The 21,015-nt window shown below is 42.4% G+C and overlaps 1 protein-coding gene across 5 annotated transcripts in view; it reads left to right on the forward strand.

The window, feature by feature from the left end:
• Positions 1-21,015, forward strand: part of LOC126544102 (constitutive coactivator of peroxisome proliferator-activated receptor gamma-like) — a 47,367-nt gene that overhangs the window by 10,113 nt on the left and 16,239 nt on the right. For all 5 annotated transcript variants that reach the window (XR_008608581.2, XM_055061589.2, XM_055061591.2 and 2 more), the window contains exons 3-6: positions 31-273; positions 361-652; positions 7,578-7,896; positions 8,678-8,847. Coding sequence is in view for 4 of the 5 variants with exons in the window: in XM_055061589.2 (XP_054917564.1) it covers positions 31-273; positions 361-652; positions 7,578-7,896; positions 8,678-8,847 (1,024 nt within the window). In the remaining variant the exon portion in view is untranslated. The remainder of the gene's footprint in view (positions 1-30; positions 274-360; positions 653-7,577; positions 7,897-8,677; positions 8,848-21,015) is intronic.

Below are 21,015 nucleotides of genomic sequence, written 5' to 3' on the forward strand. Positions count from 1 at the left end.
TGCTAACATCTTTTTCTTATTTTCCAACAGGAGTTTGTAAGATCATTTCAAGAGAGAGGCATTGACTTGGTATTTTTCTTTGATGGCGTTGTGTGTGGTGCAAAAGTCCAAGTGTGGAGAACTCGTCGAAGTGAACGCCTGCTCAACATTAAGAAGACATTTCAAAAACTTCGAGATGGTTGCTGGACAGGAAATGAGAAGAACGACTTTTCCTGTCCCAACGGCACTGCACAGACCTTGTGCTTTGTGATCAAGTACCTTACATCATGCAAAGTATGTTGGTCAAGTATTGGCTTAGCTCGTTAATGTTTGCGAGTGCTACTATATACTTACCAACAGTTATTCAAACTCTTTTTGCAGGTGTTTTATGCAATGGAAGAGTGTGACAAGGAAGTGGCTCGCTATGCTGAGAGGCATCCAGAATGCTTTGCTGTGCTGGGCCAAGATACAGACTATGTCATATTCAATATGAGAGTTCTGTACCTTTCTACATTGTATTTAGACATAAGTACATTGCAGACACGTAGCTACAATGCCAAGGCTCTCGCTTGTCATCTGGAACTTAGTCCTGAGCTCCTCCCACTGTTCGCCTGCCTTGCAGGCAATGACACCGTCACCAAAGAACATCTGATGTCGTTTCATGACTCTGTTGGTATGTACCTCTTCTTCTGTTTAATAGGTCAATGAATTGCACTACTCCATTAGTTTTGAATGAGTAACTTAGGTTAACCATAGTTACTTATTCATCTATCATCTTGTGTTCTGAAAACGTGATGAAACGTGGCTCATGATTAGGGGTCAGCTTTTTTGGTTTATTTTCCACAAAGAAATTTGTTAATCTTTTCAGTAAATATATTTTTTGCAGATGAACCTTCACCAGCTTTTTCTGGTGGATAATTTGTTGCATTGAGCTTACAGTTTCTGAGAAGCAGTATAGTATAGTCACAACACTGTTCTGCAATGTGACTACACAGCTATTAGGAAAATAAATAGATGTAACAAGTTACTTGCATCTCCCATTGGGCAATTCTACCAACCTGCCAGACTCTCTGCACTTGTCAGTTTAACTTCTAGTACCAAGGGCTCTGTTTTGTGTTCTAACAGCACTTGTTCCATTCATTTCATGTTGCCTCCAGAAGTTCACATCCTTTTCTGTGCTGTTCATCCGTCACCATGTATTTCTATGAGCCTGCCCAATTTGCTGCACTTGTGAGGGATTAAGAGTGAGCGTATTTGGTATTCGAACACAAATAAAACGAGTCTTTATTTGTTACATTGTGCGTGTACAGAGAAATGCATAAATATGACCTGGCATTGGTAAACTTTCCCTGTTAATACATTGCAGTGGCCACAATGAGACGACTGCAAGGGCCAGGCCTCCCCCAATCTCTCTGCATGCTCCCCATCCCCATTCCACTTCTTTTTTTCATTACAGCGGCGGACAAAATCCACACAATAAGAAACTAAAGATTGCTTTGACGTTATAGTTCTGTGGAAACCCGCAAGGTGGAGAGAAGTAATTAATAAAGGGAAAATGAGACATCCACCCAAACTTAGCAAATTGCTACAAACGAAACCTATATGGGTTCTTTGAAAAAGAAAAAAAAAGCCTCGCTGTTGAAGAAAAATTTTTCCTGGTCCGGGACTCGAACCCGGGACCACCACCTTTCCGGGGCAGCCACTCTACCATCTGAGCTAACCAGGCGGCTAGCAGATGGCAGGATGAAGTTTGACGCAATAGTTCTGCGGAAACCCGCAAGGTGGAGAGAAGTAATTAATAAAGAAAAAAATGAGACATCCACCCTAACTTAGCAAATTGCTACAAAGGCACCGAATGGAGTTATTTTGGATAAGTTCGAGAGAAGATACAAGATTTTCATGTGCCGGCTCCCATATAGATGACGCACATTCAAGTTTAGGTCGTATTACTGATTTATAAAGCAGGATTTTTAAAGACGATGGAGCAGCAGAGAAGTTGCGACGTAAATACCCTAACACGTGATTAGCGTTATTAGTAACGTATTCAGTATGGGAATTCCATGTTAAGTTTCGTGATATATGTATGCCTAGATATTTATATGATGCAACGGAATCAAGAGGAATGCCATTAAGACAATAAGAAGGGGAAGTGTTAGAGCAGCAAGAAACCCACATAAACTTACATTTGTTAATATTTAATTCCATTTTCCACGTTTTGCACCAGTTAGAGACCAAATTAAGATCGGTCCGGAGAGTATTAATGTCATTGAGGTTACATATTTCTTGGAAAATTACACAGTTGTCAGTAAAAAGGTGGATGGTGGACGGAAGGTCATTAATATAAATTAAATATAGGAGTGGTCCGTGGACGGATCCTTGTGGTACACCAGATAGCACGTTAAGTAAGCGGTGAGGTTGTGCAGTTAGTGAAAACAAACTGCCAGTGGTTAAGAAGGAAAGATTGAATCCATCTAAAGACATGTGGATCGGGATTAAGATGATGCAATTTATAAAGCAAGAATTGATGGCACACTTTATCAAAAGCTTTAGAGTACTCTAAAAAGATGCAATCGGCGCAAGATGACCTGTCAAGAATGCAATGTAATTTATCGGTGAATGACAGTAACTGCGTTTCGCAGGAATATGTTTAACGGAAACCATGTTATGCGGAAGCAAAAAAAGTTATCATCAAGAAAGGTGGCGATGTTTTTAAAAATTATGTGTTTTAGTAATTTGCAGCATGTGCTAGTGAGCGAAATGGGGTGATAATTTTGAGGCAAGTGCTTATTACGGGATTTGTGAAGTAGGACCACCTTCCCGATTTTCCAGTTAAGGAGGCTTGATGAATCGAGCCACTGCTCAAAAAGATTTGTTAGTATAATTGAACTATAAGTGCAAGTACTTTTTAGGAATTTAGAACTAATTTCATCAGACCCAGGAGATGAATTGTGTTTTAGAGACTCATTTAATTTAGCAACGCCAGGAGCATCAATAGTTACTTGTGACATAATGGAAAATGCGTGGTGCGGCATATCTGGAAGATCAACTGTCGTGCTCGAGGAAAAGCTTTCAATGAATGTTCTATTCAGTACTGTAGCACAAAGATTATTTGGGATTATGTTGCCGGAGGTATCTTGCAATGAAATTAAACTGTCCTGTGCAGGGTGTATAATGTGCCAGAACTTTTTAACATTTGTTTTCAAAATCGATGGTAAAGTAGAAGACAAGAAGTTGTTCCGTGCAAGTTTCAGAGTTTTCATGTATGTATCAGAAGCAGTCTTGTATGTCGACCAATGCTCAATAGAAGGTGAAAGTTTAGCAAGATGGAATGAACATTTCTTTTTGTTAGATAGTCACCTGATGTATGAATTGTACCAGGGTGCTTGAGGGTTAGAGGTGACGACGCGCTTAGGAATATATTTGTCTGATACTTGGTGTACCTCTATTTTGAACAGTGCCAATTTTCTTCGACAGAGCGAGTATCGAAATCAACAAGAAAATGACCCATAAATGCAGATAGTTCATTATTAATAGCGGCTAAGTTAGCTCGTTTGTAATCTAGAATGGTTTTTTCAAATTTTCGCTTTAGGACGTGGCGTATTAATGACGAAATTGAGCAGATGATGATCACTGATACCTGGCAAATATGTTAGATCTGTAGCTAGCTCTGGATTAGTGGTTAGGATTAAATCTAGAGTACTTGCAGTACTTGTTACAGTCCTAGTGGCTTGCGTTACTGAGTTAGCGAAAACAATGTATATAGGTCTAAGAATTCTTTAACTTGTGACAAAGGTGGCGATGAATAAGGTGGTTGAGCAGTCCACAATATAGTTGGAACGTTAAAGTCTCCGAGTATAAAAAGTGTTGGTGAAGGAAAGCGTGTGCCAACCAAGTTTATAGCATCATGGAGTTTGTTAGTAAATGTGGACGAATAGGATGGAAGGCGGTACTGGACACCAATAACTATTTTCAGATGATTGATGACTACCGAAGCAAGAACTAGTTCCAACTCACTGCAGATTTGAATGCACGAAGAAGGAATATCTTTTGAAATGGCAAACAGAACACCGCTACGTCTTGCCGTCCTATCGCAACGATACATCGAGTAACGATGAGTGTCGTGAAAGATTTCAAAATCAGACACATGCATTAGGAGCTAGGTTCCTGTTAGTGCAACAATGTGGGATGTACATGTATCAATGGCGGAAGATAAGTTAGCATGTTTATTAAGAACGCTTCTGACGTTGGTAAAAAGGACAGGCACAGGAGATAACTTCCCACTGCCCCTCGTGATCCCCTACGATACAACTTCCGATGTAGAATCGGTGTTTAATCCACTGGCTTTGCCATGTGTGTCAATTCCATGACAGTGTCAGCGGTCACTGTCCCCTGCACACCATGTTTGCCACATGTCACGACCTTGTGGACAGTGCAGTGATTGTGTTGTGCATAAAGCAAAGGTTATTGAAGCATAGCTTGTTGTATCATAGTTTAAAAGAGCGAGGGCCAGTGTGGGTGGTACCGAATTCAAACAGTTTTTTTTGAGCCAGGCGTGTTGCAGACGAGAAATCTTCACTGATAGTGATGCCTTTCAACTTGAATTCATTACGTAAGGAGAGTATTTTTTCTTTCATTTTTGAGTCGGTAAATTTTACTATGACAGGACGACACTTATCATATGAAAAAATACCCAGGCAGTGTGCACGCTGGATTAAAACACCAGAGTACGAGTCGACGACCTCAGTCGATGATTTTAGATTCGGTATCTGCCCAAGACTCTTTAGCATCTGATATACCTCGAAATATTAAGTTCTCGTGTCGTAATCTATCTTCAGCTTCGTCAAGACGAGACTGCAGAGAATCATTTCGATTACGTTGCTCATCCATTGATTTCTTTAAGTATGAAAGTTCTTGAGTAATGTCAAATTTTGTGGCCTTTTCCTCGAGTTCATCAAGTCACTTGTGCATGCCAGCTAACTTTGATTCAATGTTCATTTGACTATCTTTAATGGCTTTTATGTCCGCAGTTATTTCAGCCTGACCTTTTGAGCTTAGCAGCGTACAAGAGTGTACTTCTTTCAGGAGCTGAAACATAACCTTCATTTGATCAGATGGATCGTCGGGTTGGCTATCCATATCTAGGAGGGCCTCTGAGCGAGTTGTAGGACCCGGGTTCGACTCAATGTTACCCGAGCGCAATAGCAGGAGAAGCAGAGAAAAACAATCACAAGCAGTATGACAGTTGCACCAAGTTTGTTTTGAAAGGGTACCCTGCAGCATTCAAGAAATGTTGCAATGAATTTTATAAAACTAGAAAAAACAACAAAACTAAATTTCATATTTTATATATGACTTCATGCAACCCGTATAATGAGGACACACAAAAGTAAAGTGTAGCTTTGCACTTTTATCAAATCTGAGAGTGCAAAATAAATCACTTATTTTAATTGGGGTAGAAACAGCGTATAAACGTAAAACGATGATCGAAGAAACGAGAATGCACACCATGAAGTTTCTTCTGTTGTCGTCGTTTTATGCGTTGTTTTTACCCTCATTCCCATGTTAAACCAAGTAGCCCAGTGATGCACTCTTTTGCGGCACTCATTTTACTTAGGCTTTAAATTACTGTATCTCACTAGCGGTCCAACAGCACATAAGGGGACGGGCTGTGTCAGCTGAAAAGGCACAGGTAGCAACCCTGAGCAAAACACATACCATTTAGTTTCATTCTCTCTCTCTCTCTCTCTCTCTCGTATAGACTTACGAAAGTATGGTGTCTACACAGGGCCAACATTGTTTGCTCTTTGCTACCATGCAGAGAAAGAAAGACCAGCTGCAAGAATTTGACAGCTGTTATGTAGAGCTTACCAAGAAGTGCGCAGAATGTCAAATGGGTGTAGTTTATAAAGTCACCTTTAGCTTCAGTCGCTTCTATGTAGGTTAGAGAGGGCATTGTGTCAATTGGAGATTAGTTGAGTATAAACATTTTATGACTGATGAAACACCATCTAACCTTTCATTACACTGTCACAATTGCTAGAGTACTTCAAAGTTTGCAGACAGTATTCTGTTCAGACATAAGAATGAAGAAGTGCACATTATGGTCGATGCATGGCATATCATTAATAGCGATAGCACATGCATAAGTCAGCCCTTGATTATCTTGCACAAAGAGGAATCGTGAGTGCCTGCACATGTCCAGTCCACGATTGACAGGTTGGTGCTGCCTGTCCTTAAGCATGCATGGATAGGTTTTGTGTCTTCCTTCTTTTCCACCATTGTGCAACCTTTCAGTTTCATGTTGGTGTTTCTGTTGGCCTTTTTGTTCCTACTTGTGTGGTGTTTGCACAACTGCTTTTCAGTAACATGAATTGCTACCAATTTGCTCTACTTATAGAGTCTTTCCTTGCACTGCTCTAATGAAGATACAATTGAAGATCACTAGTTTGCAGTAGATAGCCTAAAAGGCCTGCTACTAAAGTTCACAGATCTAGACAGATGTATTCCTGTTCAATTTTTAACAGTGATCCTTGTTATATAGTATTGTCATCTGCATTACACAGCCTTTCCTTGAATATGGTGTAGTTACCTGCAAGAAGTCTTGTGAACACAGGGCTGGGCACTGCTTCTGTTAAGTCGTATATGTAAACTAAAGGACACAACAACCACGTATGACAGTTAACTGATTCCTGATTTTAAGTATGCTTTCATGTTGCCAAACAATTCAGTGCGCTTATACAAATTCATGGAGTAGTTCTCCGTGTGACACGAGCCAAAGGCTTTACGAAGGCCTAAACGGAGTGAATCTATTTGCCCAGAGTGCTCTAGCACCACAAAAATTTAGTGGAAAATGAATAATAACTGAATCGTACCAGCTTTTTGTTTTCTTTCTGGATCAATGTGTCTGCTAAGAATGATTTAGCATTGTTAGAAAATGTGGAATGTGTTTAACAGCATAAACAAAGCACAATTTTTCCGAGTCTAGGCTGAAATAACATCAGAATGTCTTAATTAATTGCAAACAACCTAATAACCTGATTACAACAAATACTGTCAACATTGAACTAGTATGTGCAATTTGTGCAGGCATGCTGATGAAAATTGCAACTTTGTTACTTTTCTTGAAAATCGGTACAGCACATCGCTGTCTTCAAGACTGCTGTACGCTTGCTAGAATTTGAATTCTAAAAAAGGGGAGAGAGAGAGAGAGAGAATTAGAAAAAGGAATTGCACACATGCTGTCTAAAATATATGCATTCCATTAGATAAGTGGGCCTTCTACATCTTGCAGCTGTTCTAATGGCAGCGCATGCGCAAAAATCAGTGGAGAGAGTAGTGTTTCCTTTGACATGCTAGCTTGTCAAGAAACTGTAGCCGTCCCCACAGTACTTTTCTGTTGGGTGAATTTTCTTTGAGTGAAAGCTCCGTTGTTAGGAATTAAATCAACACAAAGCCTACCATAACAGTTATTAATGGCCAGTGAGGTGCATCTGCTTTCTGCTTGCAGCATCTGCTTGTTGCGTGCAACATCTGCTTGCAGCTATGCAATTTTGCTGTCTCACTTGAGCACGAGGGGCTTGTGGTGTATGTTCTTTCAGGTTGCAGGCTGCATCATTACGGTGGTCACGCAAACTGCTTTCAGAGAATCGCTGCTGTCATTCGCCAGAGAGACTGGAGGGCGATTCCTGACAGTTCTGTCGCCAGACATACAGATGTCGACTTGGACCTCTTGAAGGAAGGTGTGCACGCGTATAACTTGAGCGAAGACGGCAGCAATTTGGAAGTGCCCTTGGGCATTGACCTAGCCAGTTGGTCTCTGGTCGTTAGCATGTACAAGCATGCTGCAACTCTCCCAACTGTCCTCCAAGTACTTTATGGCCGAGAGATCTACCTTGGTGAAACTATGGAGGAGCCAATGTAAGATCCTCAGCATGGTAATGCAAACTGTATTGTAACCTGTGAATGTTATTGCAAAAAGCAATAGAAGTAAAGACATGCAGATTAGTGCATGCAATGCAAGCTACATACCAAGCCAGAATGCCTAAAAGGGCTATGGGGATAGTTTAGGGACTGCAACTGAACAACATTGAGCATGAAATCTCGGCATGCATCTCAACATTATCATTTTGCTTAATGTGCATTAACAGTGAGAGGTGTTTAAGTACTCATACCGTGATCCTACAAGATACAATGAGACCTCATTAATTCAAACTCTAAAGGGCCCAAGGAGTTGTTCAAATGAAGTGAAACTCCAAATAATATGTGCGCCATTTGATACAATGCTACAATGCAGTCTGCAATTTATTGCATGCCAATAGCATTAAACACACTTGAATGCATGCTAGTAGAAGCCTTGCTGAAAATTTTTTGGCCATGCAATGGTGGGCTACGAGAATTTGCGTGGAAATCTCACTAACAATAACGAAACCAAAACTTGGAGCCCAATTTCTGGCTGAAATGTTGGTTTGGATCCAGATATAGCAATAAGACAGAAATTTAGGACGCTAATAACTGGAAAAAATCCTCGTATTTGATGCGGGTTTTTACAGTAGATGGTGTGCCCTATTTTTATCATAGTTATCAAATGTAACAATGTGTTTTTGAAAAATCTTCTGATATTGTAAGACCACTCATGTTATGTGTGTCAGCATCTTGCATGTGATCCTACTTTTTTTTTTTTTTTTTTACTTTTTTCCAGAGGTACACACAATGTACCAGCGTACAGCTGCTTTCGGCCTGTCAGACGCAGGATTTATTGGGTCCTTTTTGGTGGAGATGAGTCTGTGTTTATCACTGAACATGTTACATACCCTGCAAACATTGGAATCAGAGATGAGACTGTGGGATGTGCACCTTTCCCTTTTCAAGGTGGGACATTTATGGTGGCTGTTCTGATAATGCTTACAGCAATGAATAGTGTTCTACTTGTCCTGGTGAATCTTGCTCTACTTTTCATGGATTAAGCTTAACTTTAAAAAGAGCTTTGTGTGACAAATTTACAGTAATAAATATACACATGCAGTATAAAATAGAATGGGCATTCCTGTTGAGTGTTTCATGATGCATGTCTGTCTTTAGCCCTGTAATACGTATGTCACACTAGTCAACCAACCAAGCTTTCTGCCTTAATCGTGAAGGCATTAGCAACTAGCACTTTGTTTGCTCCTAGTTGCAGTTATTGATTGAAGGTAGCGACAGCTTATTATTTTTATTTTGAACTTTCGCTTTCTGTTGAATTTAATAGGACTCAATGACAGTGGTGCAGGATAAATTGTGGGGACATTTATAGGAACAGTTCAACAATTCCTCTAAGGAAAACAGTTTCAGAACGTGAAACCTGTGGTAATGAGAACTGTCTGATTTTAGAATTTCAGTAAAGAAGAACATTATAGTAGATTTACTGGGAACTCCTGGGGCAGCTCCCGATCATTTGTACAATACAGTACATACTAAATTGAAGTGGGCTATGGTGCATCTCCTCAAACGGCAAACCCATCTAGTTATACACATGATCCAGTGTATCATGAACTGCAGACAATGGCTAAAAGAGCAGGATGCATTACGTGTAGCAAATTCCTGCATCGTAAGCGGCATCGTGTACCATCTTCCATACCATAATCCCACCAAAACACTGGAGAAACAGGTTAACATATTACTGTGCACTGCAGTCAAAGCGGCCTTGGGACTCCCAATTTGCACGTCTACCGAAAGGTTCATGGCGATGGTCCTATATAATAACCTTAATGGACTACCGTATAGACTTATTTGAGGGCCACACTTTCCTTTTTTTTTTTCTTACTTTTTTCTTTTCTTTTTTTACAATTTTGACAAAGTGCGGCCCTTACATGGGACTGAACCTTTTGGTCAAAATGGTGCTGGCCTAGCCAGCGACTTGTGCACACCCCGGATCTTGTGCACACCCTGGCTCTTGCCATCTAGTAGCGGCATGCGGAAGTACGCAGTGCGAAAAAATTTGCTGATGCGTGCGCATGTCATTGGGACACCGAACGCGATTGCTTCTCCGATGGAAATTTTTTTTTCCAAATTTTGGGCTGCCAAGTTGGGGGTGTGGGCCTTACACGGGCATGGCGCTTACACGAATCCGTACAGTAATAGAAGCGCATCTTGGTAACTAACTTCAGTAACTCTATAAGACTGACCCAGGCTGAAGATGCCTGGAATATTTAGTGCTCTGAACCACCACAACGCTGACATTGCAAGAGCTAAAAACCCCTCGAACCCCCCATTCTTGCCTGATTCATCACAGACACCATCCCTTGCAATGTGCACCCTGGACACTACTCGGGATGCTGACAAGAATGGGCCAGCACTCTCATTGGGGTGATACAAAAGCCCTCGAGCACACCATACAATCTGTATCTACACTGACGCTGGACAGTACTGACACAGCAAGATACCTTCTTGGGCGAGCTGGTGTTTACTGTAACACATGATTTCTGTAGTGATAGAATTCAGAAAAGGAAAAACCAGTGAAAGGAAAGAGCAGACAAAAAGACTCGCACTCGTACGGATGAAGCATGTGCTCTGTGGTGCAGTTAAGGGAACTCGTGAACCCCATGCATTTCGGTACCATCCCCACTACCTAGACCCAAGTAGCTAAAGAGTGTGTCATAGTACTTGCGATCACTTATGCTACCTAAAGCCTTCCCTACACTGACTCAATCATAATCATCACTGGATCGGAGAATGCATATCACACATTTTTGTGGGGCATGATGTCGCATCACACACACCGAATTCCAAGGACACTCGCGCCCACCCAACACACTAGTCTGGGCTGCTGGACAGGAAACTCCCAGGAAACGACTGCTCATGCAGCTGTCCGAAAACTCACTCGCCAGGCATTGGAGGAAGAGCTGTCTAGCCCAGCTGAAGCAAACACACAATTCCCGGCCCGTGAGCATTGAGAGACTTTGGACTACTATAGACCCTTTTCACGGCGATCTGTGGGTGCTGCTATGTTTGATCACGAGGTGATGCGTCCATTGTTTGCCTCATCGGCCTCCCTTGCCTCCATGTTTATAATAGATGTGTATGACGCCGGTGCGGCTCGGCAAACCTCTGTTCCAGCGGATATCATAGATGGTGACTGGGTGGACAACACGAAGCCTTGACCACAGTTTCAGAGGACATGTAAGCATTTTCAGAGTTCTATATGCCTTGTGCAAATTGTGCAAGCGGTATATACGGTGCTTGTACTAGAAGCAGGGCTATAAATGTATTCCAAGCTATACAATTTTTTCCACTTATGAAATAAATCAGGAGGGGTGTGTTTTGCTCTTTGTTCTTTAATTGGCAAACACTTTGAAGAAGTGGCTCATCATGTTTTCTGACCCAGTAACGTTTTCCTGTGTGTTCACTATCTGATTGTCTATTTTCTGCTTATGCGGCTTGTGGGTGTGTTCCGTTGCGATAGACTTGTTCTTGCTGCACACAAGGCTTGGAATGTGGATCTTCTGTACTTTGTAATAGCTTGTAGCAAGGATGTATTATCGCTAGTCACTCACTAACTCTGTGATCTGTCACTAAATGTCCAGCTTCGAACATTCATGTGCTGTCAGTGTAGTTGATGTCACCGTGCTTCGTCACATTGATTCAAGAGTGCACCCATTCATTTATCCTTGATACGTTGGTGATAGAGTGGGCGTAAGTTTGCATGTAATTTGGGGTCGATGTGTGTAGATAACATGCGAGGAACTTACTATGCCAGGAAGCGGTGCAGCTACCTTTGCCTAGAGAGTGGTTCTCACTCTTGCCGTTGTTCCATGGTTGAAGTTCTTTCTTTGGAGGTTAGCAATACAACACTGGTGAATGAGCGAATGTTTTTTTCCATGAGAAAAGCCGTACTTTGCAAAGGGCTGGCAACATAGGCAGTCGTTATGGAGCAGTCTGTGAACTTGGCCAAACAGATTCATTCCATTCCTTAATATGTATGTCAGTCTTTGCAGCCAACTGCTGCACACGTCCACTACTGTCACACATTTTGCAAGTGGAATGGAGCACACTGCATTAGTGGACAACCAGTTGCATTTCCGACAGCTGATTGCACAGTAGCAGGGTAGAAGCGACAATAATTTCGTATTTGTGCACTTTCGCTGAGGCAGTGTGTGGCATGCTGCTGAAAGCGCCATCTTGTTCCTCGAAAGCAAACTACTCCGCGAAAAGGGTCTGTAGACTATTTTGCATGCGCCTTGGCAGCAGTGAGCCTGTGGCCCCCAAGAAACTTCCAGTCCAGTCTCCTACAAGCAGAGAACACTTAAATAGTTAGCTTGACGTAAGAGATGCCCCGTTATTATATTCTTGAATAAAAGAAACACTTTTTAATGCTTCAAGCACTGATAATCTTAATTTTCTATGTACAGTGTTGCAGTCATTGTCGCAGCTGTGGTTTACCAATCTGTCTATCTTGGCCGCTCACAACCTTTGGTGAAAACTGGAAGCCTGCCAGGGTCCCTGTTGGTAAACAGCGAAATGGTCTATAGGGCCAGCTCACATACCCACCCTCACATCCGCCCTTATCACGAAAGGAAAAGGTGACTGTTGGGCAGTTACAGCCAGCAGTGGCGTAGCTAGGTCGTCTGGCACCCGGGGCCCATAGGTCTTCTGTCGCCCCCCCGGGTGTAGCCGGCAGAAAGAGGGGTGTCTTCAGACCTATATGTCACCACCCCATCCCACTGGCCCCTTGCACCCGGGGCCCACGGCCCCCCGGCCCCCCTCGTTGCTACGCCACTGACAGCCAGACACCTTCCCCGATCTCCACTTCCTACATATTTTCCACCCCACATCCTATTCTCTGTCCTGCCCAGGCTGTGGCGGCACCCCACATTATCTTATGTGATGCTGGAGTGCCAATGCCCACCGCATGGGCAAAGACCCTAGACCAACCTCATCCCAAACCTGAATAGTTTGAAGGCTGCACTATGAAATAAACCTGCAGGTTCAGCTGGCACTGGTCCGGTGAGCCGGCAACATTGCTACAGCCATTGTAGCTTTCGACTAGGGGTCCCACCCTCAACACCTTTAACAAGAATAAAGCGATTTCTTTCTTAACACTCATTCACACTGGTGAGTTGCAAAGGTAGCAGAACAAAACTGATCACAAACAATTGCAAGAGGTTGCTTTGGTCAAAAAGTGACCATATTGGGCTAGTTGCTTGCTGCTTACAGGGTGCATGAGGTATTTGAGGATGCAGCTTTGAATCAATATAGACATTAACACTCTCACTGTATCTTTATAGGCACTTCGTCTTCACCAACCCCTCTGTCACCTATCTAGCACATTAATTATAGTGTATCAGCTTCGTCTGACACAGGTGATAAAGCCGTATGCTATCCTAGTCATCTTGCACGGCAACCACAGTGCCGTAGAGATCGCCATCATTTACAGCGAAGCTGTCTATGGCTACCCTCTGGAAAAATTGTGGTGGCGAACAGAAAACGCCTTGCAGCAAAGCCAACTTTCTCACAAATGCTCTGTAGCTCTCAATCTAATGTAGGTATCTTGGAAAAATAATTCTAAAATTGGCCGCTAGGACTATCATTATGCCGAGTTTCATTCACTTCTCACAGTGAAGTTGTAAACGTTACAGAATTCCAGTCTGCTGTCAATACATGGGCGTCTACAGAGGGAGTATGGTTACAGAAAACGGCTGTAACTCTTGTTTTATCGAAACTATCCCAAAACAAATTATTTGACAATTAGCATCTAAGACAACTCTAACATTATGTCGAGTTTCATTTACTTTTCCTAATTACAAACATTGTGGAATTCCTGTTCTGTCAATACATAGGCTTCTACAGGAAAGAAGCAGACAGTCCCATGTTTGTCCACTAGAATAAGACTATAGTCCTTCCAAGTTTCATTCAGCTAATTAACCAGGAAGTATGCTCAATTTCAAATTACAAACAAACTTGTTTTGTTTCGTGCGCTCCTTTGGACTAGGCCTGGTCAAAGCACATCGTTGCTCGCATTGAAGCTCGATTTAATGGCCACCCGCGTCTAAACGGCTCTCCATCGCAACTGCGTCGACAACGCCTGCGTCTTTAGAGCGGCGTCATAAAAGCCGTTTGGTGGTAGCTCTGTGTATGTATGACGTAGTGCGTGCATGATATTTCTTTGTATTTTGCATAAATGACATTGACATGTGTACTTGTTTAATTGGGTGACCGCATTTCACTGCCAAACAAATGTTATTGCTCAGCACAGGACCCGTCTGCATGTATCAGAAGTTTCTCTAATGTTATCAATGGTTCTATCTACTCTCTATTGTCACTGAACCTTGTGTAATTTGATTGCATGTGTGAGTGACATGGATTGTGTAGTACTTTCTGGAAGACACGCGGGCACCAGCGATTATTCTAGAACCTTCGATGACTCGTATATAAAAGCCAACGCGCTTGACCCGCTGATCAGATTTTCAGTGATTGCCGACTGTTCACCGCTATCGTTGTGCTTTGATCGTAATTTGCTTTTGTGGGCACAGGTTCGTCCAATAAAAAGTTAAGTTATCCCAATTTTGCTGCTGTTTTCTCCCGTCACTACTACGTGACAATATAAATAATTATATGTATGCTTACATACCAACAAAACTCTATACCAACATAATTTATACCACCATAGCAGCTTCACTGGTCAACCACCTTCACTGGGTGGAATGGCTCCTCAATTTTTTGAAATGTTACTGAATCCTTTCTTTTTGGGCCGAGGCAACATTTTATTGCCAATTAGCATCTGTGACACAGAGAAATAAGCGCTGTCAGTGGTCAGGCACCATTCAGGCAGTCGAGTTTCTCTAGCAGGTGGAGGCCATGAGGAGTCAGAACCCTGAAAGGTAATTAGGGCCATTGTGGAGCAGTTTCAAGTGGCAGGGTTAACAACCAAAGCTTTTTGTGTATGATGCAATTAGTCGCAGCTCCTAAGTAATGGATGTGCTTGCTCCCACAGGGTGTCGGCGACTCAAGAGTGACTGGCTGTGAACTTCTGCCACGTCACCTTGAATATAGCCAACCTATTTCCCACTATAAACCTGCTACACTGCTATGTATTAGAGGTGTCACAGAAAGGGAGACAAGCTAAGAGCCACACAATGCTAAAAACTCTAAAGGCAGCTGTTGTGGAACCACTGCCCAAAATCACCATGCACTGACTGATTAAGAGCATGCAGCCATTATCAGAGCTGAATTTAGTCAATAATTGAAACTAGACACTGTTTTATTCAACAGTCTTGGAAAACAGCAGCAAAAGAACGAATATAAAAAATTCGAAATAAATGTATTGATTCTAGCCTAAAATATCGTTGCAATTTCTGAAGTTGTAATTATGTTCTGATAATAAATCGTGCACCCAGCAGTTATAAAGAATAGCTTTAAGAGCCCCGTTCCGCAGTGAGCACACCGTCCATAGCGTTGAGCGTGAGTTGACTGGAGTGAAACATGTCTACCAATCAGCGCGGTGCACCGTGCTTCTACCAATCGCAGAGTGGTGCGCGTCACATGCTTACTTCCAACCATAGCGTGGCACGCCGCATTTCTACCATCCACGGCGGTGGCGGCATTGGGGGGGGGGGTGGGGGGAATTAAAAAAAAGAACCAGAAAGCTCACCTTCGTGTATAGCGTTCGCCTCAAGTGTTTCGTGATAAACATTATGGTTGCATAAGCTGCAGTTGCTGGAAAGCATGAGAAGCAGTTGGGCACCCTTCAATGATATCGCATTCTACTCTTAAAGGTGAAGCTTAAGCGTCTCCCAACATTTTTTGAGCAGCTTTACTCAGTATTGCAATGCTGCTTAACCATTGAGCAGTGCATCTTAGCAGTATGTAGGAATTTGCAGATGCTTTTTTTACATGTGGCTTCTTGTGAACAGAGGGCACAAATGAACAGTGCCATCCTTCCTTTGGTGTGGACTGCATTGCCACAGATGAGCCTACCACTGTGCGTTTGAAGTCTGTTACAAGATTGTCATCAGAAATGTAAATACGTGATAAGAGCCCCAGAATAACAGAAATGAAGAGTGGTAATAGGCAAGCATGTGCAAGATAGTAGACCTAAACACACATGGCTTGTTAGTCCGAATGGTATAAGTTTTTCCCTACATGAAGTACCTTTGGGTGAGTTAGTGTTCCATGAAAACAGGTTTTTAGCGTAGAGAAGGATAGAATGCGATGGCAGACAAGTTAAACACACGCGCTAGTGTTAGCACCTGTTCTATTGTCTTGGACTTGTTGCATTTTTTTTCTTTTCTGCACTGAAAATCTTTTTATGTAAAGTAAATGAGGTGCAGGCAAGGACGTTGGTACCATCTTTACTTTTGTGTTGTTTAATCATGAAGGTTCAAAGTGCAAAATTTAGCACAACCACGTGAGTGGCACCAATCACGAGAATTCTCGTAAGGATGGCAGCTTGCAGGTCGTGCTTTTTGGCGTGAACAACAGTAGTGGCAGGTCACCATGTTTGCCATTTGTAGTCATTTGCACTGTGTCTGTCAATCTCCAGTGCCAGTGCATTTCTACAACTGTATTTGAAATTGTGCCTCAAGTTATAGCTAGTCCCCAATGCCAGGGAGTGTATAGTTGTACAACCCCTCAATTGAAGCAGACACTGTGTTTCAATAATGTGGCCTTGGCAATATTTGTGATAAGGAGCTGCTTGAGAGCCACCCGTCCACTCCTGTGCATTCAAGTAGATGCTGGAAGTGCATGGCTTTAAAGCTATACCTCCGGAATTGCTGAGAAGTCTTAAAGGTGATAACATGGTGAAGATAACCTTGCTTTCACCTAGTAATGTACCATGATTTCCCACGCTAAAAAGTGTTTGCAGAGGTCAGACAGGCCATTAAGAATGTCTTTTAAACTTTAAACACAGTACTTCTGCCGGATGTTACTTTCATTCTTTGGTGTTCTGCTTTTTCTGTTGGTGAGAACATGTTACGACTTGGTTCTGATTTTATGTATAAAAAAAAGTGAAAACGTCATAATCGGTATACCCAGTTTGGGATGCCAAGCTGCTGTTGGCTGCACTAGAGATTACGGAAATGAGACCACAGTATATTTAAAAAAAAAAAAAAAAAAAAAACTTGCTGCTTGATGAACTACTGAGCTTTGGCAGATCCTTTGTTGTGAACTATAATCAGTGGTTTCACATGCACCATTGTGAGGAAGCAAAAATGTTTACATCATTGCATTCTCTGATGTTTTAAATGTTGTGCTCATGGCAAGGCCCACCGTTTAATGCTAATTCCAACATGTTTTCATGTTGTGAATAAAGCTTTGTAGACACTATTACCTATTGTGTAAAGCAACCATAGCATCTACTAGAGCCAGCAATGTATCTATACTGCATCTAAGTAGCAGCATATATTTTAGAGGGGCATGTTCAGAAAACACTTCAAACCTGATTGTACACCTTTTCACTTGGTGTACTCAGTGTGAGTTGGTTGCATTGTTGAGCCAGAACAGAACAACAATCTTTGGGTGCACTTCACAAAGGAGTGAGCCCAGCAACAGAGCCTGACTGGGCTTCGCACAGAGCCCTACCTTGGTGATCCAATGTATTGCACACAATAGGACTCTAGTGTGAGCTACTTACCATATGTATACACATCTGTGTGGTAACTTTCAACTGCCATTGAGCCCATGGAAGTTATGTCAGTATCAGTTTACTGAAGTTTACACCACAGCCCTAAGTGCCTTAGATGTCTAAGCAGCTGTTGAGACATTGATGCTTTGAGTACTAGCTCGCTTTAATTCTGAATTACAACATTCTATCTAAAATTGCTAACAAAAATTAATTCGTGAAACATTTAATAATCATACTGGCAATTTTTTGCTCAAGTTTTGATCATCATGATTATGAAGTTTGTTTAATAGAGATTTGGGGCTCTGAACCACCCTTCGGGCTTGGTAAAATAAAATAGTCTGTGGGTAGCATATGCTGCTGTGAACATCTCAGCCAAGTTGTGTTGCTGTACGCGGTGCGTGGAGCTCGCAAGCGGATCTCAAAGTCGCCTTTCTCTCAAACGCTCTCTCTTCAACAGAATGCCCTGTCCTCACTCTCTTCTAGACGCACTATTTTGTCATTCCCTTAGACGGCTGCTATTGGCCGATAGCTGACATCAAGTTGTTGTCGGCTACATGGTGCAGATACCGTGGCCGCCGCGGGGTGCAGCCACGAATCCACTGTCACTTCCACTGTCCAATATCACTTGGAAATGCGAAAGTTGGATGTGGCTACTATTCATTTGTGAAGCTGGTGCAGGACAAGGCCGGTGCACACCACGTAGCACGACCAGACTGGAGCGTACGAGCGCAAGCACGCACTCAAGCCCTGTCGTGCACAAAGCAAATGCTGTGCATATGCACTACAGTTGCATGTAGCTGCTGTCTGCTACGTAGCATAGATACTGCGGTCGCCACAGTGTGCCATGATGAGTCCACTGGCTGAGTGCACTGCAGCTCGCTGAGGACAACCGCGTTTGGCTTATGTTTAGCGCGCCGTAGGCACCAAAGACAGAAGTCGTGGTGTCTTAACATCCAAAATGAAATTGGAACTGCGCGTCATGGTGACATCTAGAAGGTGGAGCGTTGTGGGCATGCCCCACTGTGCCGTAGCCTTCGCAGTGCAAGGCATTGAAGAAGGAACGGGAGCAAAGCGGAGGCCGTGTTTGATTGCCAATAACTCCACTTCTGCTGAACACATTGAAATACTTTTTGCCGCAACGTATTTCTGAAATAACCTATTTTCACTTCAAATGCCTTTCTCCACTTCGATAAAAGGTTGTTCAGGGCCCCTTTAAGTATTCAGAGTTACAGAACTGTGTGGTATATTTATGCTTTTGCCACATACAAAATCAGATATTGTAAAGGCACTTAATGCAAAGTAATATGGATGATGGCATCGGAGCAGTGGTAGAACACCGGGCCTCTAATCTTAAGGTCACAAGTTCGAATGCTCGTCCAATCTACTACATTTTTCAGGGTTAGAGTGGTGCCTGCCACTCTGGAAAAAAGAAAGAATGCAGAGAATCAGTGGGGATGTACTAGTACAGGTTCAACCAAATTAGGAAGGCCCACTAAACTTCAACAAAGGCACTCTCTCACCAAAATCGGAATTGGCCTCCTTGGTGCAGGATCCGGCCTCTACCTCCCTCATGACCTTTGCAATTAACCCATGGCCTGCAGTCTCCAGCGGCTGCTGAGCATCTGACCAAGGCGGTGGTCAGACCTGTGATGCAGCAGAGGGTGCCAAGAATCTCTCGCTTTGGACAAGCCACCTCTGGAAACTGAACCTGGCAACATTTAACATGCGAACCCTCTCGAGTGAGGCTAGCTTAGCAGGGAACTTTGAGGAATTATCAGGCATTGTCTATGCTGGGATATTATTGGCTTTAGTGAGGTGACCTCAGCGACTAACGGCCATGTCCTCTGCTACAGAGGTCTTCCAGATAAGAGAGAATAGGGGGCAGTATTTCTAATGCATAAGGACATTGTGGGCAACATTTATGAAGAGCTTTATGACGATGTTGAATTAGTGATGAGAAAAATGCAAACTCAGTATACTGTAGTTATGGGCGACTTCACTGCAAAAGTGTGGAAAAAGCAGGCTGGTGAACAAGCAAGTGGAAACTACGGCGTCGATTATAAGAACACTAGAGGAGAGATGTTGGTACAATTCACAGGAAGGAATAAGCTGCGAATAATGAGCACCTTCTTCAGGAAGTGTAGCAACAGAAAGTGGACCTGGAAAAGCCCTAATAGTGAAACAAGAAATAGCTTTCATACTTTCTGCCGATCCCAACATAGTGCAGGATGTTGAAGTGTTAGGTAAAGTGCAGTGATCATAGGTTAGTGAGGTCTCGGATTACTCTCAGTTTGAAAAGAGGAAAAGCAAAATTAGTCAAGAAGAAACAGGCCAACCTAAACACAGTGAGGGTAAAAGCAGATGAATTCAGGCTGGCGCTTAAAAAGAAATGTGCAGCTGTAGAAGAGGAAGATGAAGGTAGCATAGAAGTAATGAATGAAACCATTACTAGGCTGATTTAAGAAGCAGTAATTAGGGTGGCAATTGGGCATCAAGGCAACCAGTATTTAAGCTCTTCCAAGTAACAAAGGACCTAATAAAGAAATGACAAAGTATGAAAGTGTATAACTTAAAAGATCAAAGAATTTTCTGAACTGTCAAAGCTGATTAACAAGAAAATAAACAATATTCAAAATTATGACGTCGGAAAGATTGAGGAAGGTGCAAAAAATGGCCACAGCATGAAATTGGCGAGAAAACTTTGCATAAGACAGGGCAAGATGTATGCAGTGAAAGATAAGCAGGGTGATGTCATCATCAATGTTGATGATATAGTAAAAGAAGCAGAATAATTCTGTACTGACCTGTACAGTTCCCAGAGCAGCCACACAACCCACCTTCATTGAAAGTAGTAATGAACAGGATACAGAAGCTCCTTCTAAAACTAATGACAAGATTAGAAGGGCTTTGGAAGAGATATCCTGGGCAAAAATGGCAAGAGAAGATGGAATAGCAGGCCATTTAATCAAAGATGGAGGAGATATTATGCTTGAAGAGCGTGCGGCCCTTTATACACAATACCTCATGACTTCAAGTTTACCATAGAACTGAGAGAATGCCAACATTATATTAATACACAAAAAAGGAGACAATAAAGAATTGAAAATATATAGACCCATTAGCTTATTTTCAGTATTGTATAAAATATTCAAGGTAACTTTCAATAGAATCGGGGAACACTTCAATCAACCAAAAGAACAGACTGGCTTCAGGAAGGGATTGTCTCCAATGGATCACATCCACGTCATCAATCAGTTGAGAAATCTGCTGAGTACAGTCAATCTCTTGATATATGGCTTCACATATTATGAAAAGGCATTTGATTCAGTAGAGATACCAGCAGTCATGGCCATTGTGTAATCAAGGAGTACAGGAGGCATACATGAATATCTTGGGAAATGCCTACAAAGATTCCACAGCTACCTTAATTCTCCACAAGA

Source organism: Dermacentor andersoni, chromosome 1 (assembly GCF_023375885.2).
Source record: "Dermacentor andersoni chromosome 1, qqDerAnde1_hic_scaffold, whole genome shotgun sequence".
Taxonomy (NCBI): Eukaryota; Metazoa; Arthropoda; class Arachnida; order Ixodida; family Ixodidae; genus Dermacentor; species Dermacentor andersoni.